The 25,969-nt window shown below is 38.0% G+C and overlaps 5 protein-coding genes across 13 annotated transcripts; 3 read left to right on the top strand and 2 right to left on the bottom strand.

Annotated features, from left to right (window-relative positions):
- The first annotated feature begins 238 nt into the window (after window positions 1–238).
- Window positions 239–2,400, top strand: LOC109601041 (skin secretory protein xP2). Its single transcript, XM_049969866.1, has 6 exons — window positions 239–242; window positions 913–1,167; window positions 1,245–1,502; window positions 1,672–1,779; window positions 1,833–2,135; window positions 2,284–2,400. The coding sequence occupies exons 1-6, from the start codon at window positions 239–241 to the stop codon at window positions 2,292–2,294; spliced, it is 939 nt and encodes a 312-aa protein (XP_049825823.1). The 3' UTR covers window positions 2,295–2,400.
- A 41-nt stretch (window positions 2,401–2,441) lies between these two features.
- LOC109601077 (alkylated DNA repair protein alkB homolog 8) lies at window positions 2,442–4,557 on the bottom strand. The gene is made up of 4 exons (XM_020017293.2): window positions 4,313–4,557; window positions 3,166–4,269; window positions 2,929–3,078; window positions 2,442–2,875 (listed from the first exon to the last, which is right to left on the bottom strand). The coding sequence occupies exons 1-4, from the start codon at window positions 4,415–4,417 to the stop codon at window positions 2,447–2,449; spliced, it is 1,788 nt and encodes a 595-aa protein (XP_019872852.2). The 5' UTR covers window positions 4,418–4,557; the 3' UTR covers window positions 2,442–2,446.
- A 51-nt stretch (window positions 4,558–4,608) lies between these two features.
- LOC109601076 (THO complex subunit 2) lies at window positions 4,609–14,265 on the top strand. Of its 6 annotated transcripts, none has more exons than XR_007548748.1 (23): window positions 4,609–4,804; window positions 5,108–5,273; window positions 5,332–5,463; window positions 5,513–5,628; window positions 5,853–5,986; window positions 6,042–6,615; window positions 6,674–7,504; window positions 7,559–7,676; window positions 8,488–8,832; window positions 8,890–9,166; window positions 9,225–9,532; window positions 9,592–10,119; window positions 10,175–10,238; window positions 10,285–10,378; window positions 10,801–10,981; window positions 11,039–11,198; window positions 11,446–11,517; window positions 11,663–11,700; window positions 13,289–13,447; window positions 13,502–13,562; window positions 13,604–13,696; window positions 13,756–13,829; window positions 14,129–14,265. XR_007548748.1 is itself a non-coding variant. In XM_049970262.1 (23 exons), the coding sequence occupies exons 1-23, from the start codon at window positions 4,743–4,745 to the stop codon at window positions 14,157–14,159; spliced, it is 4,599 nt and encodes a 1,532-aa protein (XP_049826219.1). In that variant the 5' UTR covers window positions 4,609–4,742; the 3' UTR covers window positions 14,160–14,265. The 6 variants fall into 6 exon arrangements, 5 of the variants coding, with proteins under 5 accessions (XP_049826219.1, XP_049826218.1, XP_019872851.2 ...); XM_049970262.1 differs by having other exon boundaries at window positions 10,291–10,378; window positions 13,617–13,696; XM_049970261.1 differs by having other exon boundaries at window positions 13,617–13,696.
- Window positions 14,266–15,078: 813 nt separating this feature from the next.
- On the bottom strand, window positions 15,079–15,958 carry LOC109601080 (zinc finger protein 79). The gene is made up of 3 exons (XM_020017297.2): window positions 15,825–15,958; window positions 15,463–15,768; window positions 15,079–15,412 (listed from the first exon to the last, which is right to left on the bottom strand). Exons 1-3 carry the CDS (start codon window positions 15,838–15,840, stop codon window positions 15,276–15,278), a joined length of 459 nt encoding a protein of 152 aa, XP_019872856.1. The 5' UTR covers window positions 15,841–15,958; the 3' UTR covers window positions 15,079–15,275.
- On the top strand, window positions 15,948–25,630 carry LOC109601045 (uncharacterized). 4 transcript variants are annotated; one of them, XM_049969622.1, is made up of 13 exons: window positions 15,948–16,034; window positions 18,697–21,385; window positions 21,524–21,716; window positions 21,773–21,981; window positions 22,038–22,577; window positions 22,638–22,997; window positions 23,130–23,736; window positions 23,865–24,180; window positions 24,241–24,355; window positions 24,405–24,614; window positions 24,667–24,822; window positions 24,881–24,910; window positions 25,031–25,630. In XM_049969622.1, the coding sequence occupies exons 2-13, from the start codon at window positions 18,710–18,712 to the stop codon at window positions 25,262–25,264; spliced, it is 5,646 nt and encodes a 1,881-aa protein (XP_049825579.1). In that variant the 5' UTR covers window positions 15,948–16,034; window positions 18,697–18,709; the 3' UTR covers window positions 25,265–25,630. The 4 variants fall into 4 exon arrangements, with proteins under 4 accessions (XP_049825579.1, XP_049825576.1, XP_049825577.1 ...); XM_049969620.1 differs by adding an exon at window positions 16,092–16,152 and having other exon boundaries at window positions 15,979–16,034; window positions 18,697–21,716; XM_049969619.1 differs by having other exon boundaries at window positions 18,697–21,716.
- Window positions 25,631–25,969: the final 339 nt, after the last annotated feature.

Genomic DNA, 25,969 nt, shown 5'->3' with positions numbered 1-25,969 from the left:
AATTTTTATTAATATTAATATTTTTAACTTCAAGATTAGAAAAGAAGACTCGTATTGTTATTTCACTTTCAAAAAAATTTATTCATTAGAACTTTTATTTCTATCTATTTTAAATTGAATACAGTTAAATCAATACAAAGTGTCCCTAAATGCACAAATATTAACCATATATTCTTGACCTAAAAAAGGCGTACAGTACGAAAAGAGTTTGATCCATCTGAATCCTGAAAGGGACATCATGTGTAATAGAGACAATAAGTCTCTCACTATGGGGCATACTTCTACTGTCTCTGTCATGCATGATGTCTCTCTCTAAATTCAGACGGGTCAAACGCTTTTCCTACTGTATACCAATATCCTTTCGAAGAGAGATACAGCCCTTCAAAGGTTCTTCCTGTTGCTGTAATGCTCTTAATAACTGATATCACAAAACTCTAAATCAATTTTGATTTTTTAATATTTGTATACAGACTGTTTGAATGAAGTATATTATTACACACATATTTATTTTTTAATAGTTTTAAAATTCAAAAAGACAGTAAATGATCCTATGTTATTTCATTTTGTCTTTTTATTCCTATTTTTGTTTTTTATATTAGTTTTATTGAAATAAATTATAAAGAATAATTAACTATAAAATAATGTAACAATAAATATTATAAAATTACGTAAATTAAAGAAAAACATTAATCATTTTGTTCGTACGTTTTAATTTGTTGTCATTTTGTTTCAACAAAAACTGATAAATAAATAAATGCAAATTTCTCTATTTTATTTCAGGAAGGAGAAGAAAATGAAGGTGAGTATTAAACAATAAGCATAGAATCACCAAAGTGTAAAATAAATAGAAAAATACTAATATACAATAACCGTACCAAAACAAATATATAATCACATTCAATAAAACCAAAGCTCCACCAGAAGAAGGTGCACCACCTGCCGAAGGAGCCCCACCTGCAGAAGGAGCACCACCCGCAGAAGGCGCACCTGCAGAAGGAGCACCACCAGCTGAAGGAGCACCTCCAGCCGAAGGAGCACCACCGGCCGAAGGCGCACCAGCCGAAGGAGCCCCACCTGCCGAAGGCGCACCCGCTGAGGGAGCCCCACCTGCTGAAGGAGCACCAGCCGAAGGAGCACCAGTACCTGAAGGAGAAAAACCAGCCGAAGGTAAAGAAGGAACGTCGTCTCCCATCAGAATATAAATCCGGAACATGAATCTGTAGTTTGTTGATGGTTATTTCCAGGTTTCGAGACCTTTAAAAAGCTCGTGCTTAACGAAAATTACGACATAATCGCCCTGCCCGAAACCGTGCTCGCGCCAACTGAGAACAAAGAGGTGGTCGCCATCCCCAACTATTCGCTCGTCGAGAACCGCAAAAATAGCGGCGACGGTGTCGTGCTCTACATTAAAAACTCCCTTAAATACAAAGTGGTCGATCTTACTAGCGAAAATCCCGAAGCCCATCTCAGTTTCGAAGACCTGCTCACGAAACTGCAACAGGGTATGTGCTTTCTGAACCATTTCATTAAGCACATCTCTTTATTCTATACTTCCCCCCATTTAAATTGGTTGTATTTTCAGGCCATTCCGAACGTTTCGTTTTATTTGTACCATTTCGTGCGTTTTAAATTGATTTAAATTGAAATGGAGATAACCACAGTTTTGTTTAGGTGAGGCGGCGCCGCCTGCTGAAGGGGCGCCTGCAGAAGGTGCACCACCAGCAGAGGGAGCACCACCAGCTGAAGGAGCAGCACCACCTGCACCAGCACCAGCAGAAGGTACATTAACAAAGCACACAACCTTCCAGTCTTAAAGTTGTTTTATTGACAAGGCGCTGTACCGGCAGAAGGCGCACCACCAGCAGAGGGCGCACTTCCAACGGCGGCACCAACGGCAGAGGGCGCACCACCAGCAGAAGGAGCACCGCCAGCGGCGGAAGCAACAGCTCCACCTGCAGCGGAAGGAGAAGCTCCACCACCAGCCCCAGCAGCAGAAGCAGCTCCAGCACCAGCGGAGGCAGCCCCACCGGCCGAAGCCGCACCCGCGGCTGAATCGGCGGCCACGGAAGCTCCAGCCGAGGCACCACCCGCTGAAGCGCCACCTGTCGAGGCTGTTTCCGCTCCTGTTGTTGAGGGTAAAGCATTTTTCCAATTTGACCTGTCTGATGATGTCAAACATTGCTTGGTCATCATCTTCCAACTCTTTTCCTTTGTTTATTATAGATGGTTATAATACAAATAATTATTCCCAGACTAATTATAAGTTGTTTTCTTTTGTTTCAGCTGCTGCTTAAAGAATTGATGTTCTGCCATGATCTGTATTATTGCTACTTTACATTTAATTATTTTTCCTACATGTATATTGTTTAGTTTTTTGAGTTCAATAAATTATTTTTAAGACTTGTTTGTTTTTGTTCAGGATTTCAATTAAAAGTAAAACACATTTTTATTTATTTATTTTTTGTAAAACAACGCACCAATTCCCCTGATCATAATAACTGTGAACAACTTTAATATTGTTTAATTTCTGACACAAAGCCTCCAGTTCCCCCTCATCAAACACATGGTAAAACCTCAAGAATGTATTCTGTTCGTTTTCATCCCCATTCTTCAATTTCCAAGGCACTAACAAATCTTTATGTTTGAACTGAGTTCTGTTCGTATGAACGGGCAGTTTAACATTCTCTCCGACGTTTATTTGTTGCTCTCGCGTAATATCAACAATACTATCACCTTTTCTGTTTTTTCTATCCTGTTTTATGTAACTGGTTTTTTGTTTATCTTTATGTTGGTCCTTCGCCCACACGTAAATTAAAACTTTTCCTCCTGGCTTTAATATTCTGATCATTTCTTTTATTGCCATTAAACGTCTTTCCTAAAATATTTTTTTGTGGTGAAAATTGTAATTAATAGAGCTTTCAGACTTACTTCGTTTCCCAAGTGATGAATGACAGCAATGCTTATCACAGCATCCGCAAAATTATCACGTAAAGGAACGTTTAAACAGTTCGCATTGAAAACGTTAAAGTTCCTTTCATGACAAACATCAATTAAAGCAAAACTTCTATCACATCCTATCTATAATTATTTTTAATTGCAATATATAAAATTACATATTACATATTTCTTTACAATATTTTCTAAACAAAAAATCGATTATCTTACCTCAAAAATTTTCTTATTGTGGCCTAAATATTTCCCATTTCCACAGCCAATATCTACTAAAACACACCCATAATCCAAAGACTGAACAAATTCTAAAACATTGGGCCATGGTTTGTGCCTTGTATCACTAAAATGGCTGGCAATATTCTCGTACACATCATAAACGTGCGTTTTTTCCAATTGGGTGGCGACTATCTCCTCCAAATCTTCTTTAATTTGACTCTTTTTGTAGGAATCACATTTCTCATGATATATACAGGAACATTCACCTTGTAAAACCTTCCTGAATGTAAAAGACACTCTGGTTTGTCTTTGTAGAGTGTTAAAACCGTTGTCGGTTTTAATAATGTCGTATTTTCTGGGCGTTATACCGTGCGTCCAGTTGTACCTACTTTCACCAGACATAATTGCCAAAGATCTTCTTGGCAAAAGCACACAGTAATGTTTACTGTTAGACTTGAAATCCATAATTACAGAAGAATTCAAAGATAAAGACATGATAGGATCCTCAAAGGCACTGTGAGTGTCAACATGATGTGGGATTCCCTGACCTGGCAAATAGTGATTTACTGTTAATTGATCTGGATGGAAATTTTTGCAATGTAAATCTGTGCTTTTTAGTTTATCCCATAAAAAATTACAACAATCTGGTACATCTGTTTCTAAAGGTTTGTTTTTGTCAACATTGTTTATATCATATCTAAATTCATAGCCAAAATGTTGGACTTGTCTATGTTTCATACTGGAAGTATTACTGTCAAAGCTGCATAAATTTAACAGTTCTTGTTCCTGTTGTTCAGTTATATAGTCTTCCAAAATTATTAAACCCTCAGGAAATACGTTCCAAGACTTGTCCTCTTGTATTAACGCCAGACTCTCAACATAACTTAAATATACAGGGCGTTCATCTTGTGCGATGTTCAATTTGCCATTACATTTTTCGTACGCATCTATCGCAGACTTTTCGTCCGTATACGACAAAAAGGCACACGACTTTCCAGGGACCAGCAATATTCGATCTATTATCCCGTATTTTTGGAAATGTTCAACCACCGTCTCCTCCGCCAATCCGTTCGCCAAGCCCGCATTGCATATTGCTAAAATCTAATTTATTATTATTAAAATATTATTGGGTTCCAGAGTTTACTTTAGTGGGAGTTGAGACGCATGTCACGCCCGTTTCTTTAAACACGACATGGTGGAGTTTTCTCAGCTTTCTTTCGATTTTTTTCAACTGACTTGTTGAATCCATTTTTGATTTAAAAATTTTGGGGTTATGTTTGAGTCACTCTGTGGTTTTAGGTTAGCAATTACAGGAATCTATGTTGTTACGTCGACATGTTTTAACTCTTAGTGTAGTAATTTTAATAATCATTACTCACTTACATAAAAAAAAATGTTGATAATTACAAAATCATGCGTTTTATTTAACCAAAGCGTCAGAGTAAACCTTTAAATCCCCCATGAATACCGACAAACATTCAGGTTCCCACTTTACCGACATAAAGATTCTACCACACCGGCAAAAATTTCGTCGTTTCTGTCACTGGTGAAAAAAATCTGCGTTATGTACGAAAATGGCTGGTGTTTTTGGGAATGAAGTGTGGAAAAATTGGGAAAAGACCGGCAAACAAGAATTGTAAGTTGGGGACCGGAGCGCCCCGGAAAACGCCATCGTTTCAACTACGCGAACATAAAAGTGCCGCGCTTCTTCCCTCACAATTTTACCAAGGATGGACCAACACAACGCGTGTTATTTGTGTTTACTTCCGTTAATGTTTTGGTTTGTTTGAACAAAACACGCACTTGCACGCGTTGAGATTAATTAAAGGCGCAGTTGTTGGTATTATAACGTTCGACCGTTGTTGAAATGCTTGTTGTTAATCTGTTTATCTTGTATGTTATCTGGTTTTTGTATAATTTAAACGTTTTACGGTTTCAGCACAAAAGCTTGCGTCCAATTGTTGAAAAATGATTCGCAGACGCCTATTTTCGATAAAAATAACAAAACCACAAACATTTCCTATTACCTGAATGCTCTAATTGAAAAGGGCATTAAGGGTGTCCTGAAAAAGGAACATGTTATAAGCACCTTACAAGAATTAGTGGTAAGTTGACAATTTTTGACCACCACTATAAAATATTTACACCTTAATTATTTTTTAGTCATTACACACTGACATACCTTCATTAATTCTTGATGTATTAAACATACAAGACTCTGTAACTTCAGTACAAGATAATGAGGAGTCAAAGGAGAGGACCAATTTTTGTATCATTGTGAAGGATTGTGAAAAAGTATTTTCCAGTAATTTCCTATATATCAATTTAACATTGCCATTTTTAGATTGTGTCAGAAAAACTCCTTAAGGAAAGATTAGAAATTGAAACATTGCAGGAAGTTGGTATCCTGAAAAACAGAACATTTTACTCCAGATTTATCAAAGTCAAAACAAAATTATAGTGAGTACTGAATTATTATGTATTGACAGGCACAGAAATCTAAAGTTGATTGACAGCTTTAAATTGACTTTTGAAAGGTGCCAAAATTAAGTAGCAATTTGACTATTTGGGATTTTAAGATGTGGTCACCAAATTTTACTATTGCTTACATGCAAGTCTTTGAAAGCTGTTTTTAATATTTTGAATTAAATAAACTTGTAGTTAAGAATGTTTTGGATTTTTAGTTACAAGCAACGAAAATTCAACTTGTTCAGAGAAGAATGCGAGGGATTCGCCAAATTACAGACTGAATTGAACAAGGAGTTCAACGAATCGACGGATCACAATCAACTGCTTGACATTGTACAGTCTCTTATTGGTAAAATAACATATAAACCTCCTAAAGTCAACCTCTAGTTTGTTTAAATCAACAGGTTGTTTCAACTTGGACCCGAACCGCGTATTGGATGTAATTTTGGAGAGTTTCGAGAACAAACCGCAAGACAGCCGCCTCTTCATCCCGTTAATCCAAGCGTACATGAATGACTCGAAGATAATCAGCGAAGTGCTATCCACAAAGTTCACATTTTTAAAAAATAATGAACTGACGATACCGCAATCGTTGTACGTTTTAACTGCTCAACTTCTACAACATAAATTGATCTCACTCGACGAAATTTACACGTGGCTCACGCCGGACGACAAGACGATGCAGAAGGAGCACGAAAAAAACTTAAAAGACGCCAAGGAATACGTCCGCAAATTGCAGATCATATCCATTAACCAAAAGGAAAAGGAAGAAAGTCCCGAGGAGGTGGAGAACGTGCAGGAAAAGTACTCAGCCAACCAAAAACTGGGGCTGATCGAGGCCTGTTTGATCGTCGGGGACTGGGAGAACGCCCACGTGCTGATGAAACGTTTGCCCGAGTATTACGCCGTCGGCTTCCAACCTATAGCTGTCGCCATTTGTGAACTACTCGGCCATGTAGTCGAAAAACTGTACAGAGAGTGAGTAGAGCAGATCAAAACGAAAAGATTGTCGAATAATAAACCCGCTTGTTTATAGGAATTGCAAACTCGGTCCACGAATCAACAGGAAACCGCCAAGGGAACACTCAAGTCCTCTGGCGCCTCCCAAAGCCGACTCGTACCTCGGACTCCGCACCCACGCCATCCCCATGCTGATAGCACTCGGACCCGCGTTACGGTTCGACCCCGTGCTCCTCAGCAAAATCGTGCGACTGTCCAAGGCTGCGTTACAATCCTACGGCATCGACGGCGGCAAAAACACCGCGCCACCCGTCGAAGACTCGCTCTACTACGACATACTGACGATAGTCGACGTGTCCATTTTGCCCGCCCTCAGTTACTTGGACTGCAACTGTTGCATCGCCGAGGAGATCTGGACGTTGCTCAAATTGTTCCCCTACCAAATCCGCTACTGTTTGTACGGCCGGTGGAAGAACGAAACCTATTCGATCTATCCTGACCTGCTGCGCAAGCGCGGTGACTCCGAAAAGCAGATCAAGAACATCATGAAGCGCGTGAGCAAGGAAAACGTTAAACCGGTTGGACGTCTGATCGGCAAACTGACGCATTGTTCGCCCGGTTTTCTATTCGACTACGTCCTGTTACAAATACAAGTGTATAATAATCTGATAACACCGGTAGTTGATTCGCTCAAGTACTTGACGAACTTGTCCTACGACGTTTTGGGCTTCTGTCTCATCGAGTGCTTGGCCAATGCGGACAAGAAACGAGTCAAGCACGACAGCACGTCCATCTCCTCGTGGTTGCAAAGTTTGAGCAGTTTTTGCGGGGCCGTTTTCAAAAAATACGTCATTGAATTGAGCGGTCTGCTTCAGTACGTCGCCAACCAATTGAAATCGCAAAAAAGGTATGGAATTTATTGTTCTAATTGAATGTTTTTTATGCAGTCAATTTGTTGTAGTTTGGATCTGTTAATTCTAAAAGAAGTGGTGCAAAAAATGGCAGGAGTAGATGCACAAGAGGATCTGACGATAGATCAACTAAATGCCATGGCGGGAGGTGAATTGCTAAAAGCAGAGGTAGGTTTAAATTTAATTTTTATTTAATTGTATAAAATATAACATTTAACGAAGCAATTATTTGAAATCATTTCTAAATTCTAGACAGAAATGAACTCTAAGGTATGTTAACGATTAATTTATCATCCTACTAACAATGATGATGATATAACATTAAGAAATCAATAATCAATTAAATTATCCTACAAATTAATTCAATGAATCATTTGCAAATAGAAAAATATTTTTGATATATCAGTGTCAATTATGAAGTAAATTCTTCTATCCATTTATTATTATATTTTGGTATTTAACTTAAAATTGTGAAATTTTATTTATTTTTAATAAACTAAATGTACATTTTGCCTGTTAATTTTTTAAATATTTTTTAATATTTTTAAAATAATCTTTAAATTGCTTTTTAAGATGATATAATATACATTTTTTAATTTAAAATTTTATAGTATTATACATTGAAAAAGTAAAAGTTGTAAACGTTATCTTAAAATTTTGGTATAAAATTTTAAATATGGTTAAAATTTTCTTACAAATCGTAACAATTTATTATTTTTAAACTTAAAATTTTCTTAGACAATTTAAATTAATAATAAAACAATTTTTTTTATTTTTACAACTGAAATCCCAAATGTTTTCTTAATAATAATCAGATAAAATCCGGAATTGCTTAACTATTTTTAATTTATCTACGCATAGGGTGATGACATAGACGACGATATCGTCATTGTTGGTAGGTTTTCATAATTCACTTTTCATTAAAAAAAAACAACAACAAAATTCGACACATCAGTACTAAAATTTGTGATTTTTCTAGGCGGGCTACTTTAGCCAGGTGCGTAATACGAAAAAATCATCTCTACGACTTAAAGAAGCGATGTCCGAACAAGATTTGGGTGTGGCTTTATGTCTGTTGATGGCCCAACAAAACTACTGCGTCGTATACAAAGAAACGCAAAAAAGCCATTTGAAACTGGTGGGCAAATTGTCCGACCAATGTCAAGATACTTTGGTGCAATTCGGGACGTTTTTGGGTTCGACTTTGTCGGTCGACGAATACGTCAACAAATTGCCTAGTATCCAGAGCATGTTGGTCGACTATCACATACCATGTGAGGTCGCGTTTTTTTTGGCTCGGCCCATGTTCAACCACGCCATAAACGTAAGACACATTAACCTGTATAACGCATTGAACCCACATTAAACGTTTTTATTGTAGCAAAAATACGACCAACTTAGAAAGGCCGACCCTAATTACAAAAAAATGTCGGGCTCGCTTAAAAATCAAAAGTACTACGAAGCTGTGCTGGAAGTTATGGAGCCCGTACACAAGTCCCTCGTTCCCTTACATCCGCAACGAATTTGGGAGGACGTTAGTCCGCAATTTTTAGCCACATTTTGGAGTTTAACTATGTATGATCTTTACGTGCCAGAAGACACTTACGCTCAGGTCATTAACAAGTCCAAGCACGCATCAGTTGCCGTCATGGAGTCAAGTACGTGCTTAGTTATTAGTCATATTTTAGATGCGTCTTAATTGCTTAAATATTACAGACAGTACAAAGGGGAAAAAAGAGCAGGAACGCTTCGCCACCTTGATAGAAAAATTGCAGGATGAGAAGAAGAAACAAAGTGAACACGTAGAAAAGATCATGCACAGGCTGAAACAAGAAAAGGACAATTGGTTCTTGTCCAAGGCGGTGAAGAGTGCAAAGAACGAAACTATAACACGCTTCCTACAACTGTGCATATTCCCCCGTTGCACCTTCACCCAAATCGACGCCATTTACTGCGCCAAATTCGTGCACACTATCCACATGCTCAAGACTCCCAACTTTTCCACCCTCCTGTGCTTCGATAGGGTCAGTCAACCTCCGGGCGTTTACTGTTATTTAAGCTAAACTTTTTGTTAATTTTACAGCTGTTTTGCGACGTGACGTATTCGATAACCTCGTGCACGGAGAACGAGGCGATGCGCTACGGCCGTTTCCTGTACGCGATGCTCGAGACGGTGATGCGCTGGCACCGCTCCAAGGACGTGTTCGAGAAGGAGTGCGCCAACTTCCCCGGTTTCGTGATGAAGTACCGCGTCAGCAACCAACACGCCGACAGTCTGGGCAACGTGGGCTACGAGAATTACAGACACGTGTGCCACAAGTGGCACTACAAGCTCGCCAAGGCTATGGTCACGTGTCTGGAGTCGAAAGACTACGTGCAAATCAGGAACTCGCTGATCATATTGATCAAAATCATACCCTTCTTCCCCGTGCTTATCAAGTTGAGCCAGTTCGTCGAGAAGAGGATCGAGAAGGTGCGTGACGAGGAGAAGAACAACCGACAAGATTTGTTCACGTTGAGCAGCAGTTATTTGGGACAGCTCAAGCAGAGGATGAGCAGCGGTCACATGATGAAGGAGGGTGAATTCCACATTCCGGTCGAAAAGGAAAAGGTAATCTGGTTGGGTTATTTTCTCTTGGGTTATAGATTAAACGAGGTTTTTGCAGCAAATGAAAAACCACGATTCGTCCAAGACGGAATCAATCAATAAACACAACGGAGAAGTTAAAGGTAATGGTTATATCTTAATCTAATTAATCCTTATTAAAATATGTAGTTTCAGAAGAAAAAGACAAGACAGAGAAGTCTGAGAAAAAGTCAAGGTCGTCGGAAGAGATGAGTAAAAGTCAGAAAAGCCAGAATAGCACAGAGTAAGTTTTTGTCACTTTATAAGATATAAGATAAGATAAAATATTTTATATTATTTAATTGTTGGTTTTAAAAATTATTTCTTAACAAATTATAAATAATAGTACAAAAACGCAAATTGTTTGTTAATTATTGAAACTAAAATATGACAACTTTAATAAATAATTCAATAGTTTGAAACTTTCTACTGGATTTTATTCAAGTTTTTAACACTTTACAATTAATCCTTTTAATTTATATAGGCCTTTCCTATACATAAAAGGAATGTTAATAAAGATTTTACCAATTTTGGGACCACACTGTATTGCTATATTTGGATATGTACATATAGATATTGCTAACAGAGATACAAAAAAGTTTGATCATCTATAAACTGGACTAAAGAAACAATTTCTAACAATGGTCAACGTTTTTGTTATAAAAGGAACAAAGAACGCAACGACAAATCGTCGCACAAAGAGGAATCACGCCAGGACTCCAAAGACAAGCACAACAGAAAGGAAGAGAAACGCGACGAGTTCGACAAAGACCAACAACGTGACAGCCACAAGCGGCGCGAACGTAAAGAAGAAAAAGCCGCCGCCAAGGACGACAGACAATACAGAGTAACTTAATTATTACCCATTTTATTGGAAAACGAATTAATTGTTTATTAATTATAGGAAGAAAGATATATCGAAATGGTGGGCGACAGGCAAGGCGATCGGTACTACGACGAGCGTACCAACTACTTCAGGGATGGTCGTGACGATCGGGAGATGGGAGCCGCCGGTGGCAACGGAAACGCGGCCAGGCACAGCCAGGAACCCGACGTCGAGAGAGGTAACCAGATTTGCCAATATGTAGTGGTTTATTTTGGATGTGTTGTTGATTTATGTGGCCTTGTCTGTCCAATTAACGCTTTGTTTGACTGTCGAATTATCACGAATGTGCCATTTGTGATAAGTTAGGGTCGTGTCGCATGCTTTCGTTGAAATCTCTGGTTGCGGGGTCGTCCAACTAGAGGTTTCAACTATTTGTGGTGTTACTGTTAATTAATTCGTTCTTGTTTTTTAACTAATGTATCAAGATGGGAAACTTCAAGCGTCATTCAGTGCGAGGACGAAGAAATTGGTCACTTTAGCACTGAATGAAAAAGAAGGTTAGTACTACTCGCTTGTTTTGTGTTATAACATGCACGTCACTCACATTACACACTAATAAATAGGTAATTAACCTGAACAGCGACACATTTCATTCGTATTGTTCCGTAGAGTTTTAAAAATTAACTTGGAGTTTTGTTTCAGATGTAAAACGAAGAAAAATGGAAAGTTCGTCATCGAAGGTTAGTATCGGCGTGACGTAGCATATGGGTGCAGATTTCAGGGTCCGCCAACAAACACGCCCCCTCCGAATTCCCCCCATTCACCCCGTTCGCATGGGTGTTGTATAAAATATTAAAAAAAAAATTCAAACACAAAATGAAATATATAAAAAAAAAATTGGTGGGAGATTGGGCTGAGGCATCACGTCGGATTGGCTTGGTTGTATGTTGAACGGGGCGATAATATGTTGGAAGAGTGACTTTGTCTAAAGCCGAGTGAGTGCGCGAATGGAAGAACACGAAGATCTTGCTGAAGCGGACCAGGCGACGAAGATCTTTGGACGGAGAGATCATGGGTGCAGACTTTCTACCTGCTGCTGACTGACGAACTGAACGGATGAATGATGAATGGGATATTCTTAAGTCATGAAATTAAGAGAAACCACATTTATGAAGTTGATGAATTGATCATTTGAATGGATGAATTGTTTTCATACGTGTTATGAGGCTTAAATACTGATTGATTCGTCACAAAACACTGTAAACCTTTGAGAAAACACTCAACAATATTATTAATGAAACCAACTGAGGTTTTGGAAGTACACCATTGGATTAAAGACAACCTGTTACTGAATCTTAAACACAGATAACATAAAAAATAACCTTTTGAGTAAATAAATGGATCATAATCAAGTTGATATATGCTGCAGTAAGAAATATTGAGTCATCCAAATCAATAAATAATCATAGGACATCATGAATCAAGGAATATTAACTCATAAACCATTAAAAAGAGAAGATAAACTTGTTTGTAAAAGAAGAAAATGTAACTAATTTTAAATTACATTAAATTGATTCCTGAAACGAATTTTGTAAAGTAAAAGCTACACTACCAGTAAACGTCATATTGTACTAGTTATGCAATTGTAAACGAAATTTCAAAGAAATAAACGAAAAACCAAGATGGAAAAAACTCCAGAAGTTCATAGAAGGCGCCAACAAATATTCGGAGAGAAACAGTTCCATTTCCAACTTTATGCCAAAAGATGAAGGAGATATTTACTCAACTACACTATTATATAAGATACGATCATACTATAAAGCGCTGAAATAAATTAAAAATCAAAACGTAAATGGAGCAGCCGATTATATCTACTATCATTTAATGAAACAAATCACCTGAATCATCATTATCATCTGTAATCGTGCGAATCCAGAAAAGGTGTTTGGAGGGGATCAATTTTGCTTGATGGACCGAAAAATCCGTGTGTGGACAAATCGAGAATCAGCCCAATCTTCCGTACATTCTATTCTATATGTTGTTTGTGGATGCTGAAAACGTCCTCGAAAGGTAGGTGATGTATATTTAAGGAACGAAAAACGGTTTCTCAAAAAAAAACAAAAAAATAACCATTGTCAAAGTATAAGCAAACATTGTCAGCTAACAATCAAATTTACTGTATACTGTTATTACTATTGTATAAACTGTGGTACGGGAATCAACTTAACAATTCCGGTACGACAGTTACGAATCATTGTTGTCAAATAAATGTTGAACGGGGATTGGACGGATTCTAACACGAGCGAAATATCGAATGGTTTTCCACAGAGCTCGAAACACGAAGACCGTAAGTTGCAGCAGCTGGATTACAGTTCCGATAAGCCGGATAAGAAGGAACGGTCATCCAAACTAAAGGAGAAACGGGAAAAACTGAGCGACGAAGAGAAGGAGCTGAGGAAACAGGAACGGAAGCTCGGCAGGAAAAGAGTAAATTGTTTAAATAGTCGCTTGATGGATATTTAATGTATTGCTTTGTGTTAGGATCGGGCGGAGGAGGCGCAACAAATGGCGGAGATGAAACGGCGGAGGGACGAGGATAAAGGTAAAAGAGGTACGATTAATTATGTTTATTGTTTAAATAAGCTTTGTTCTACAGGGAAGATTTTGTCGCATCAAAACGGCGAAATGCTGGAGCCTCCAATTCACAGTACAAGAGAAAAGCACCACAGATCAAGGGTAAATATTTTAATTTAGTAACAACTTTAAGAGGAATTTATAAATGTGGTTTGTTTTAGGAAATTTCTCCGTATAACAGGGAACGGTCGCACGAAAGGGGCGACTCGAGGGAAACAAGGGACAGAGACAAACAATATCCTTTTTATAATAAGCATTTTTAAATATCAGTTATGTATTTGTTTAAGTTTTACATTTTCATTGTTAGATTAACTAATTTTCTGTAAATAAACTTTAACTCATTGCTTGTTCTTGTTATTATGTATGCATGCGATTTAATTTCTATCCGGTCGAGGTTTACAGCTTATTTTCTTTTAATCAAGTAGTGTATTTGCACTCTATCCATTCTAGTTGTGCACTTGGTGATTGGTGTTTGTTGTGGAAAGTTAAATGCATGTTTGAAGAGTGTTTTGTTTTTCCTTAATGCCAGTGCACCAGACGGACAGCGGAGACGAAGAGGAGATAACACGGATAAATCATTTTTTAAACGATCTACCTATGACTTAGATTGTCAATCATAAATGTATATTTTGTATGTGAACTCATTATGAATAAATTTAAGTTAAACTAGATTTTGCGTCATTTTTTTTCATACCATTTAAGTAATAAATTATAAACATGGTTTGTTTTACTTAGTGTTGTACCTTTCATAGCACAGAAACTTTGATTATAAATCTAAAATATAATGTTCATGGCCCACCACCCAAAACCAACTACATTCGTTTAACACATTTGAATATAATTTATTTCAACGGGCACTTGATTCATCATCCACGGTACTTACGTAATATTTCACATCATTCAAATATACGTACAGATATAAATTTTGTTTCTGTAGTTTTTTAATATCTTGAAAACCAAAAAATAGTTTTTTGCTAGAAGTTAAAATTGATTTAGTAATTTTATTGTTGGAATGATACAGTGGTGACCATAATTATAGCAACTTATTAAAATATATTAAAAGTATGAGCTTTATTATTTTAATTAGATTCTAGTATATGTATCAATAAATTAAATTAAAAAGTTAATTTTTTATAAAATTATAAGAGTAGACATTAAAAATGAAGTAATTTATCATTTTTGGTGTATAATTTAGTACTAGTTATTAAATTTGAAACTCATCAATAAATTAAATTAAAAAGTTAATTTGGTTAATTTTTTATAAAATTATAATAGTAGACATTAATAATGGAAGTTAATGTAATAATTATAAATTATTTGTCAAGTTATAAGCAAAAATTAATTAATAGTTATGGTACTTCATATTGTGTATTTTTTTAATATTCATATAAATAATTAAGTTTGTAGATAAATATTGTACAACTTAAATTACATTATAAATGTTTTAAGAGTGAAGAATTAAACACAAACAAAAAAAATTAATATTTGTTTACAAAATTTTATTAGGCACTTTTAATTTAATTAAGTACATTTAAATATTAAAATACTATGAACAATTACATTTATTAAATATATAAATTATTTTTAACTTTGGCCCTTTGACTAGTAAAATTTGGGAGAATCACACTACCCATTACGATAAACTTTTGGCACATTCCCTGACTAGAAAACTTTATCACACTCATTCAACTTTCAATGGCTTCAACTGTGGTACTTTACTTTTCCTCCCTGAGCCATGGACTTTCCTCTGATGGTTTTGCAACAGGAAATTCCTTGTGAATGAAGAACAACATGATGCACATTTAAACGGTCTCTCCCCTAAAAATTACATTTGTCAAATATGCAACGTTAGCTTGTGAAAAAACTACCTGTGTGGATTAAAGTGTGACGTTTTAAATCGGTCGACCAACCGAAGGTCTTAGTGCAATAACTACATTGGTACTTTTTCCCGCTGGTTTTCTGTCCAGTTTCCATAGTGACAAGACAGTATTTCAGCGGATTAACATCCTCCACTCCCGAGTCGCTCTCGCTATCACCTTTTTTAATCGGATACAGATCCGGTATGGGTTTTTTCTTGTCCTCCAACATCAACTCCTCCACGACATGGGACGCGTAGTGTTGCAACAAACCGGACGCCGAATCGAACATCTGTTCGCACTTCGAGCAACCGAAATCTGAAACCACAAAAATCAACAACACAGTCCGCAGGACCTCACAACAACAACATTACCGGAATTGTACTGCATCTTTGCGTGTGTTTAAACACAAAATCCACCGTGTCCGTTTTGTTTACATGCGATCACAGCGCCATTTTGAATTACAACCGGAACATCCGTTTCGGCCATCGTAAACCGGTCATTAGACATGTAACACCTTCAATTGAGGTTTAAAGCGGTGTTGGTTGTTTGGTTTTTTAATCCGCAGGCCCTCGGAACGATTGGTAAGTTTTCGTTTTGTGGCGCTTGTGTTGTGTAATCGATTATCTGGTGCTTTGTAGACTGGCCGTTTTGTGCTGTTGTCACTGTTTTGAACGTTGAAGTACACTGGTGGATTTTTTGGTAAATATTGATTGTGTTACTGATGATGGTCGCCTGTAGAAACGTCGATTTTGATTACCGTAACTGTTGTTAATATTCATACGGCTTTTCTTCCTTTAATCCAGATGTAAATTGTTGATTTTTCTAATTTTTAAAATTATTTTGGTAGCCATATTGAATGTGACGTCAATTTTTATAATATTCTATTTAACGGTTAATTAATTTCTAATAAAATACTATAACAATTATGCAAAAAGTAATTAAGTAAATTATTTTTGTTGTCGAATCCTATAAAAAAATAATACTTTATTGTTAAATTAATTAATTAAAACAAATTAAAATTTTATCTTTTGGCCGCCATGTTGGAAATATATTTTTGAAAAAATTAATTTTTCATAATTCCTTTTATTTGTTAGTTTCAACTTTAAAATTAGGTAAAATGTATGTACGTAAAATAACTGTACATTTGAATATATGGGTTTTGTTCGTTAATAATTAGGAAACTATATTATAATATATAATTCATTTATTAGTAACAAAAATAACCTTAATTAAAACACAAAAGCCTTCAATAAATAAGAAATAATTCATTGTCATTTCAAATCTTAATTATAATTGCCAAAATACCTAAATTACTTTAATTATAAAATCGATATTGTTATTTTTTTATAACAGTTGGCAAGAGTGACAATACACACACAAACCTCCAAAGACATTTTGATTCTCACGTTTTATACCTATAAACATGGCGGACCTAGTAACAAACTAAAATTTAATTAATACAACCGTTTCGTATTAGTCACATTGTTTCGTCTACCGCACGTAAACATCTGTTCATTCGGTGCGATTCCTGTTTAATTGTAAGTATAGATTTTTTTGACACCGCTCGCCTCTCCAAGGTTGCGTTAGGCTGTAGTATTGTGACGTTTCGAATCGGTCATCTTCAATGTTTTATTCAGTTATTAATTATTATTTATATACATACTTTTTTGCTTGTGATGCGGCGTATTTTGCGTCTTTGATTTATGTTTTGTTGCTTGATTTAGTCGTCCGTGGTGGAATAATTCGAAATTAAGAAACTGTCAATGTCACAGCCTACTGTCAAGTATTTTTGGGGTTCCCCTCGTAATAGTAAACAGGTTTGTCTTATCGTTTCGGTCTTATTTACAAATACTTACGTGAATACGAATTGTTGAATTTGCTCTAAAATTGTGATGTCATTTTCTTATAAACTGTTTTGTTTTATTTTATTATCACTGATATTTATAAATGATTATTACATTTGTTATTTGTCATTTATTTTACAATTTAAGTAATTAGAGACAACAAAATTCAACATGGCATTAAAAAGTTAAATCGAATCTATTTATTTAAATATTTATTTGATTCATTGTATGCTATTTATAATAATAATGTTTTATTTTACCAAAGTCTTCAATATCAAATCGGCCATTTTAATTTACATAATTACTAGTAGTTTTATTGATTTTGTTGGTAAGACTTGTTTGTGATCCTTTCAAGTGATTTATTGTGGATTTTGTTAGTTTTTCGGTGAGTAAAACAGCACTATAAAAATTATAAGTGATTTGTTTTTGTTAATAAATTGCCTTATGTACATGTACAAATTTTAGTTTTTAGTAAAAAATGAATTTAAATTATAAAAAAATGTGGTTAATTCTGAAAATTCAAAATGGCGTACATTCTGAAATTTTTTTTAACACGTGTTTTAAACGTAAGCTTCATATTTATTGTCTAACCAGATATTTGCTTTCCTAATTTCATCATTTTTTATCGTTGAAGACAAATATTCGGTGAATAATTATATTTATTTTTTTATGTCATAAATTAAATAGGTGTTATTTTCTAAATGTTATAACATAAATTCAAAAAATAAACACATTAATTAATATCATTTTCGAGTAAAATTTTTAATTAAGATTATTTTTTGTTGATAGAATTTGATGACAGGTCCTCACAATTTTCTTGATTGAATAATAGAATTTATTTATAACTTACTTTAAATAACTCTCCTTAAATTAACGTGTATTAAATAAATAACACAATATAAATTCAATGAACGTTGAATTTTTAACTTTTACGTTACGAAATTCAATAAAAGTTTATACATTGATTAATCAATAATCTAGTAAAATATTCAATTACGTCATAAATTCAGCAAGTAATTAATTATTAACTTGTTTTGAGTAAATTTGAGTTACTTTTATAGAAATAATGGTTTCATTTGGTTGAGGGCGCTGTTGACAAACATGGCGACCATCTGAACTAGTGTTAAACGAATACAAAAGTGTTAAGTTGTTAAAATAGTACTAATTAATCGATTAATTGTTTAATAACATTTGTTATTTACAAAGTAAGTTTCAAATACTGTAACCATTTTTAAACATTTACTAACAATTAATTTAAATGCATCAAAATACAGATGTTTTTATTATCGTTGATTAATTCCCATTTTTAAAATTAAGGTTGACCTTGAAAATTCCCCAAACGTTACACGTTACGTATCGATTACAAAACAATTTTCAATGGCACCCTTTTTGTTCGAAGCACTTAAAAAACCATGGATCCAGACCTGGAATCGTTCCTACAAAAAACGGGATGGAGCTGCGACGAACTCCTTAAGAAACTCAACACATACAAACAAAACAGCGCATCCACCAGCTCCGAACCAAAAAAAGAGGAAACACCACCGAAAGTCGAGGAAAGCTCGACAAAAACGGCCGCCGAAACGGGCAGCGACGACGAGTGTTGCTCGACAAATTCGAGTGGCGTCTTCACGTACGAGCACAGCGAGTGCGGCAAGAACTGTGATAAGGCGGAGGTCGCCGTAAAAGAGACTGAAACTGATCAGGAACTAAATAATGACCACCTAGATAAAGAGACAGACGTAAACGACACTGTTGTGGATGAACAAGTCGAACCACAGGTCGTCAACGAAACAGAGGACGTAATCCACGTCCCAGAATCCGACAGCGAGTCGGACAAAGAAAACAAGACTGAAGAGGAGGAGGAGGAAGAGCAGGAACCGTTGGAACCGCACGCCATCGAGGACATACGCAACAACCTAAAGCTGCAGCTCACCTCGTTGCGTAACAGAAAGATGGAACACTTCATCCAACCGTTGACCACCAAAATAGTCGAACCCAACGGCTTGGAACTGGAAAACAAGAAACTGGGCAAATTAAAACTGGTGCCCGAGCCGGAACCGCCCGAATCCACCAAAGAACAGGACGTGGTGTGCATCACCGATGACAGCAACAGCAATCCGGACGACGTTTCGGTGCTGGAGGCGACGAACGAGTTCGGATGTGTCATCGCGAGCGTGGAGGGCGGAGTCACCGACGATTCATCCCAAACCGTAAACGACTCGCCGAAGAAACACGAGGACTTCAGCGTCTTCGCGGAGATCAGACGCATCATACAGAAGCCCAAAAATCGTCCGTCGTTGTCGCCGAAGGCGAAAATTATTTCGGTGATCAAAAAGCCTCAACACACCCAGCCGTTCAGTCCGACCGCCGGACTCAAGGAACATCACAAGAACAACGCACAGTCGCCATTCGTCAGCAACGAATTAGAGAAATTTCTCACAAAGGATGCCGACTTGAACATCAGTTACGCGGTGCCCAAGAGCGGCGCCGAAGAAGGACTTATTGCCCACTGTCGTTCTGAAAGTCCCGTATGGGAGCGTCAAGATACTATCGGACGTAAGATCAAGCAAGAGAAGGAGGAGAAAGAGGAGCCGCACGTGCCGAAAATCAAGGCGAAAACGTTGGCGGAAAAACGAAAGCTTCTGGAGTTACAGAAGTGGACGGAAACGGCGGCCGAATGTCAAGGGGTGGAGGAAATCCGATTAGAAATTGTGGCTGACGAGCCCGAACTGCCTAAGTACAAGTACAGGCCGTACGAAAAGAAGAAACTAAGGATGGCAATGTTGAAGGCCAAGGAAGCTGCCAGGAAGAAACGGGAGGAAATGGTGGAGGAAACGATTCATTTGAAGATCATAAGTGGAGGCGAGCCTGACATCAAGGTTGAAGAAGAAGAGGAGGTTAAGAAAATTGAGGAAAAGATCCGGAAGAGGAACTTGGAAGAGCAGAATTTGAGGAACTTGGAAGAGCAGAATTTGAGTAAGAAAGCCACAGACAAAAAACAAATTAAACTTGATGGTGACAAACTTGAGCAAGGAAAAAACCTGAGATATAATGAAGTTGAAATAATAGAGCTTGATAAAGAAGACGAAACATCACAACCTGAAACAGGCACGGAGTCGAAAAAGTCGGAAAATATTCAAAAGGTTGATAATCTACAACTTCCAATCAAGTTGGAAGGAATTGAAGAGAAGAAACCGGTCAAAAAAATAAACGAAAAACTAGGCGAACCTAGGAGGGTTGGAAGGCCACCAAAGAAACAGGAGGAAAGTTCTCCCAAAGTACCAGTACAAAAGGACCCTCCTTTGGCAAACCACCTGAGGCTACACAAGCGCAAAAAACTAAATATAAAGACTGGTTTCGTACTGTACAATAACAAAAAGATATCGGTATGTAGCACGCGTGAAGAGTTGATTTGTAAAATCAACGACGGAACACCATTAAAAAGTGAAACTACGAATAAACCACCGATCGAAAGTCCCAAAAAACCCTCCTTGTGGTACAATAAAAACCAAATGAAATACAAACCTGGGCCATTGTGCAAAAAATCACTTTTACAAATGACCGATTGCGACAAGTACAGAAGCGAAGTTAGAAAATTACCGACTCCAATCCTAGAAATTATGCCCGAGTTTGGGAAACCAATCGATCCCAAAATTGAACATCTTTTACCAAAGAATAATGGTATAATCACTGATTTCTTATTAGAGTTTGCCCTAACCGCCCTTGATAATGGCAAAAAGGATTTGAACATATTCGGCATCAAAGTACCGTACAAGTACAAAAACCAGCAAGTGCTAGTGCGCATTCCCAACGTCCCCAAAGTCCCGAAACTCGAATTGGAGGACAAAAAACAAACGTCCGACGACAGAAACAACATCGCCAACATACTGGACGACCTGATCACCTACGTGGAACTCAAGGAGCACTCCGAAGACATATACATGATAGAACCGGTGGAAAGACCGGTCGAAGACGAGGGACCGGTCAAAGTGGCACCGATCGCCGACACAATCTCCGCCATAGTTCCAAAACCAGGCCGTCGTAGACTTAACAAGGTCGCACTGGAATTGGCCAAGCTCAACTGCAAGGTGGTAAAAATCGACATAGATCACGAGCAAAAGTACACGTGCGACAAGCCGTACTGTACGATGGGGTGCGTGTGCAATTCGTTAAATTGTACGTCGCACCACTCTGCACACTGCAGAAAAATCAAATGCATGTTCCAGTGCACGTGTCCCCTGAAGGAAATCGAGAGATACGAGAGCGACATCGTACTGTCGGCCGGCACGGATTTACTGTCCAAGGACACGGTGCACAGGATCGAAGAGACAGCCAAGAAAGACATGGCCCCAGTTGAGAAGGAGTTCACGCAAACTGTGATATGCACCAGCGATAAAGCCATAGTTGTGGGAGCTGGAGGTAATTCAATCACTTTTATACATTTTACTTCCGAAACTATTGATTGTTGGTTGCAGATCGTAAGGTAAGGAGGGTTACGCGTGCACCTAAAAAATATGCCGACTTTGTAGACGACGAAGAAGCCGAACAAGTCCGTCCCAAGGACCAACCGAAGGAGCAACCGAAGGTTCCCGAGTGCACGGTCAGTTTGGATCGTCTCGATTTGTCCACGCTTGTGCCATTCTGCTGGTTCCACTTCAAACACGACTGTCCTTGTATCTACACGGTAGGTTCCCTCCCTGTTGTCTAATAAATCGACATGAACTTGATTATTTTATATAGGACACAAGCAGGACGAATTCTCCAATCCAGCAGGAAAATACGTGCGCCCGCTTCATCAGCGCCAACCGCTACATTGCACGCAACCGTAAGAACACCTACTTTAACAAACTGCTTAAGGCGATCGACGCTCAGATCTCCATTCCCATTATTTACGACCCCATCGAATTTTGGACCAAAGAGTGGCCGAAGCCGGACGTGACGGACGCCGAAGTCCTGATGAGGAGCAACGAAACGTCGCCGACAATGGGCCGTAAGCACAAACGCAAGCAAAGCTTCACCGACGTGCAGTTGGGCGACGGGGACGAGGTCGTGGAGGCGAAACGTAGACGCAGTTGTCCTGCAGACGTACCGACTGCTGATGAACAAAATAAACGGCACAGTTTGCCGGTGATTAACGAACTAACACGGACCATCAAGGACAAGGCGATACAAAGGAGAAGTCTAAAACCAAAGGGTAAAAAGAGATTTAAAGCTGTGTTCCAGGGCGAATATTTTATCGACGACAATTCTGCGTTCTTCAAGCATTTGGGCCCTGCACAGGTAAAACAATAAACCATGCAAAATCCATTGTATATTTGTATATTAATAATAACTTTTTAGAACGGCTACGTTCGGTTGTTGCCATGGCTGGCGTTGCTGGAGAAGTTTCAGGCGAACCAGATAAACATATGGTCGCAGGTGGGTAAGTCACTGGTGCTGATGAACACATCGGACAAACAGATGCCGGCCGGCTTCGTGGACATTCGCTACCAGACGCCTAAAGCGGAAGTTTGCAAGTGGTTGCTGGCCGGCAAACTACCACCCAAATATGACCCGAACAATATGTCGTTCATACTCTGCGAGAACAAGAAACACTACGAGATTCGGGGCTTTTTCAACCGTAACAACAAGGAAACGGAAAGTGAGCCGGAAAAACCCTCGGTGCAGGCTCCGGTGTGGAAACACAGGGACAAGAATGAGGTATGCCTCCAATCTTACTTTATGTTTAGTTACTGAGCATGCGCAATTGTATACCAGTTTAAAATATTTGTAATTTTCGAATTCTTTGGCATAGAAAGATTAGTTAATTTATTCTGTATCAATTTGTTGCAGGAGATGCAATGCATGAACGTGACGATGACGCACTACCAACCATATACGATACGTACCATGCGATCAGACCACAAATCGTTGGAGATTCGCGATGTGCAACTACCGAAAATCACCAAATTAGACAGGTGGCGCGTTTACGTCCTGCGGTCCGATTTCGCGTTCCTCAACTTCAAAAAGAACAACTACTCGATTAGATACACTATCCTGAAGAAAGGTGTGGAGAAGGCGGTCGCCTCACGCTCCACCTTGCGGCTGTCGGACGAGAAAATGTCGCAAGGTTACACCAATCGCATGTTCGGCATTTACTTTTCGCCCAACTGTCTGAAAAACTTCTTCGTCGGCCCGTATGGCGTGAACGAACCCCACGAATTGGAAACGTTGCGCTACATCAACCAGAATCTGGTCGATACGGAATGCTACAACCGCATTAATGGCGGCGAAGCCAGTTTTAGCAACGCACAGTGGATGTACATCAATTTACAAACTGATTTAACCACACCTTCGTCCGCCTTAACTTCCACCTCACCCTCTACCTCAACCTCCTCCTCAAGCTCCGCCTCTAGCTACAGCTCGAGATCCAGCTCAAGCTCATCCTCAGCATCAACAGGTGATTATTTTTTTATTATATTAATAGCACTTGTAACATTATAATTTACTATACGGGGTGATTCATCTAACTTATTCATTATTGTTTTGAAATTTAACACTCAAAATATAATATAATATAATACTTAGGTCCAAGCCAGAAATCATCGGAAACAATAATCGACCTGACCAACGACGACGATGACGACAAGAGCGTTAAAAACGTGGGCGCCACCACCGCCCTCTATTTATCCCCTCACCAACCCGTTACGGGCAACCCGCACGTCGTGATGTCGAAACCCCGAGCGCCGCACGAATTCAACCGATTCCTAGTCACGAACGTGCCCGGCCTGGGCTACGTGGGGGCTATGGAAACGGAGGACGGCAGTTTTGAAGCCTCTTGGCCGTTCGAAAGCAAAATGTTGAGGTTTGCGAGCGCCCACCAAGCCGTCCAACACTTCCAAAGGTGCAACGAATTATATACGTAACCCGTTTTTGTACTGACATGATTTTTTTATTCCAAAAGAATTTACAACGAGAGACTGATCACCGTGCCCGAAGAGTTCAGGGTCAAAGTGCACGTGGCGCTTACGGCGGCCTGCATCAATCCGGTGGACCCCATATGTCTTAGTGGAATTTACGTGAGTAAACGCAATGAAAAGTGGTGCAAAACTGACAATATCGTTGCAGATTTGCGGTAATTTCGGCGTGATCGACGCCAAACACATAACCGATGACGTATTAAAAAAATGCGGCGTGTCCAGGGAGTACATACAGACTTTGTTGCAACGCAGGGTGCAAAAGGTCATTTCGTGGAACTTGTCCTGCTTCATTAAGAAGGTGAATTTGTTCGACGGCATCGATGACCCGCCCACGGACACTAACACGATCCTTGAAATGGTAAGACTTGATAACCGAAGCGTGTAAAATTGTCTGACGAGTTGTTTTACAGGCGGTGTTGATGATTTTGAAGCTACAAGAAGTGAACAGAATGCTGGAGGAAGAGAAAAAACGGCAGGAGGATTACAACAAGGTATTAAAGACTCGCCGCCAGAACCTCCTCGATCTGTTACCGTCAACGGAGCCTATTGCATCTGGAACACAAGAGGTAAAACGCGCACGTTTGTCGCTGCCTTAAAAACTACTCTCGGTTTTGCTTGTTGCAGATCGGGAAACAAGCGACGACTCCGCCTAAGGTTAGTATTGATTGTTTCAACGTTTAGTAGCAGGATTAAGAATGTTTCTGCAGTGCATGAGTTCAATAACAACTTGCCCCTACTTGTATTTATTTTTATGTGGTTTCTTTTTTATTACAGGAAAAACAGGTTTTTAAAATGGTATCCATTTTGAAGCCGGTAAAAATCAACAAAATTCCAGTGAACGAATCAGACATGGAGATAACGAAAATAGTTCCTCATCAACATAAAGTTTTAAATGGTATGAGTATCGTTCAAAAGAACGGGGAGTTCCGATTGATGGGGCCTATTTTAAAGCGGAAAAGTGTCGATGAAACCGTCGTGGCAACTAAAAAATTAATACTTAATGATTAAGGATTTTCTTTATTTAATTAAACAAGTCGTGATTTACGTTCAAATGTGATAATAATTCGTAATCTACCTGATTAGTATTAATCCATTTAAAATAAGTTAGTTTCTTTAAATTAGTATTATTAATAATGTATATATTGTACATGTGAAATTGACGTTTAATTTTTAAAAATTTTCTTAGTGAAAAGAAACATTTGAACTAGTCTTAGGTATATATCCTATTTTAGTTAAAACCAATTCTTTATAAACTTAATTATGACGAAATAATTTTGTGTTAAAAGTGTTTTACAATTTATACCGTTTATAAAAAAATTATGTTTTATTAATGCTTTAAGTTTAATTTTGTGTATTATTTAAATAAATGTTGCATTATTGAACCAGTTGCTTCTTTTCTTTTAAAATTATATCAATTATATTATAACTGTAACGCCGCCAATTTTGATGCTAGAAATTTTTGGCATACTCGTTAACTGAAGAATTCTTAAGTAAAATAAATTAAGTTCAGTCTTAAAACAAACTTCTCTTACTCGTAGTTATGGTGGTCATTTAAAGACACAATTAAACAATTTCAACAACGTTTCACAACGGGTCCAGCACTTCATATTTGGAAATACAGTTAAAATTGTGGACCAGAAGAAGAAAACACACCCCGAAGTAGGCGAAATCCGTTTCGTCAGTTAGGTGATGGCACTAGTTTGTATGCACATG

This window comes from Aethina tumida, chromosome 7, assembly GCF_024364675.1.
Source record: "Aethina tumida isolate Nest 87 chromosome 7, icAetTumi1.1, whole genome shotgun sequence".
In the NCBI taxonomy this organism is placed as follows: domain Eukaryota; kingdom Metazoa; phylum Arthropoda; class Insecta; order Coleoptera; family Nitidulidae; genus Aethina; species Aethina tumida.
This window is presented reverse-complemented; position numbering and strand designations above follow the sequence as displayed.

Bases quoted from the DNA above. Each gene is read 5' to 3' on its own strand.
- LOC109601041 (XM_049969866.1), top strand. The intron at 1,168-1,244 runs GTAAAGAAGGAA...GGTTATTTCCAG, and splicing joins AGGAGAAAAACCAGCCGAAG to GTTTCGAGACCTTTAAAAAG. The intron at 1,503-1,671 runs GTATGTGCTTTC...AGTTTTGTTTAG, and splicing joins GCTCACGAAACTGCAACAGG to GTGAGGCGGCGCCGCCTGCT.
- LOC109601080 (XM_020017297.2), bottom strand. The intron at 15,413-15,462 runs GTAGTTTTTTCA...TGTAATTTTTAG, and splicing joins TCACACTTTAATCCACACAG to GGGAGAGACCGTTTAAATGT.
- LOC109601045 (XM_049969619.1), top strand. From the start codon at position 18,710: ATGGATCCAGACCTGGAATCGTTCCTACAAAAAACGGGATGGAGCTGC. The intron at 21,982-22,037 runs GTAGGTTCCCTC...TATTTTATATAG, and splicing joins ACTGTCCTTGTATCTACACG to GACACAAGCAGGACGAATTC. The intron at 22,998-23,129 runs GTATGCCTCCAA...AATTTGTTGCAG, and splicing joins AACACAGGGACAAGAATGAG to GAGATGCAATGCATGAACGT.
- LOC109601077 (XM_020017293.2), bottom strand. From the start codon at position 4,417: ATGGATTCAACAAGTCAGTTGAAAAAAATCGAAAGAAAGCTGAGAAAA. The intron at 3,079-3,165 runs GTAAGATAATCG...AAATAATTATAG, and splicing joins ACAATAAGAAAATTTTTGAG to ATAGGATGTGATAGAAGTTT. The intron at 2,876-2,928 runs GTAAGTCTGAAA...AAAATATTTTAG, and splicing joins TTCATCACTTGGGAAACGAA to GAAAGACGTTTAATGGCAAT.
- LOC109601076 (XM_049970261.1), top strand. From the start codon at position 4,743: ATGGCTGGTGTTTTTGGGAATGAAGTGTGGAAAAATTGGGAAAAGACC. The intron at 10,239-10,284 runs GTAATGGTTATA...TAAAATATGTAG, and splicing joins ACACAACGGAGAAGTTAAAG to TTTCAGAAGAAAAAGACAAG. The intron at 11,701-13,288 runs GTTAGTATCGGC...GGTTTTCCACAG, and splicing joins TGGAAAGTTCGTCATCGAAG to AGCTCGAAACACGAAGACCG.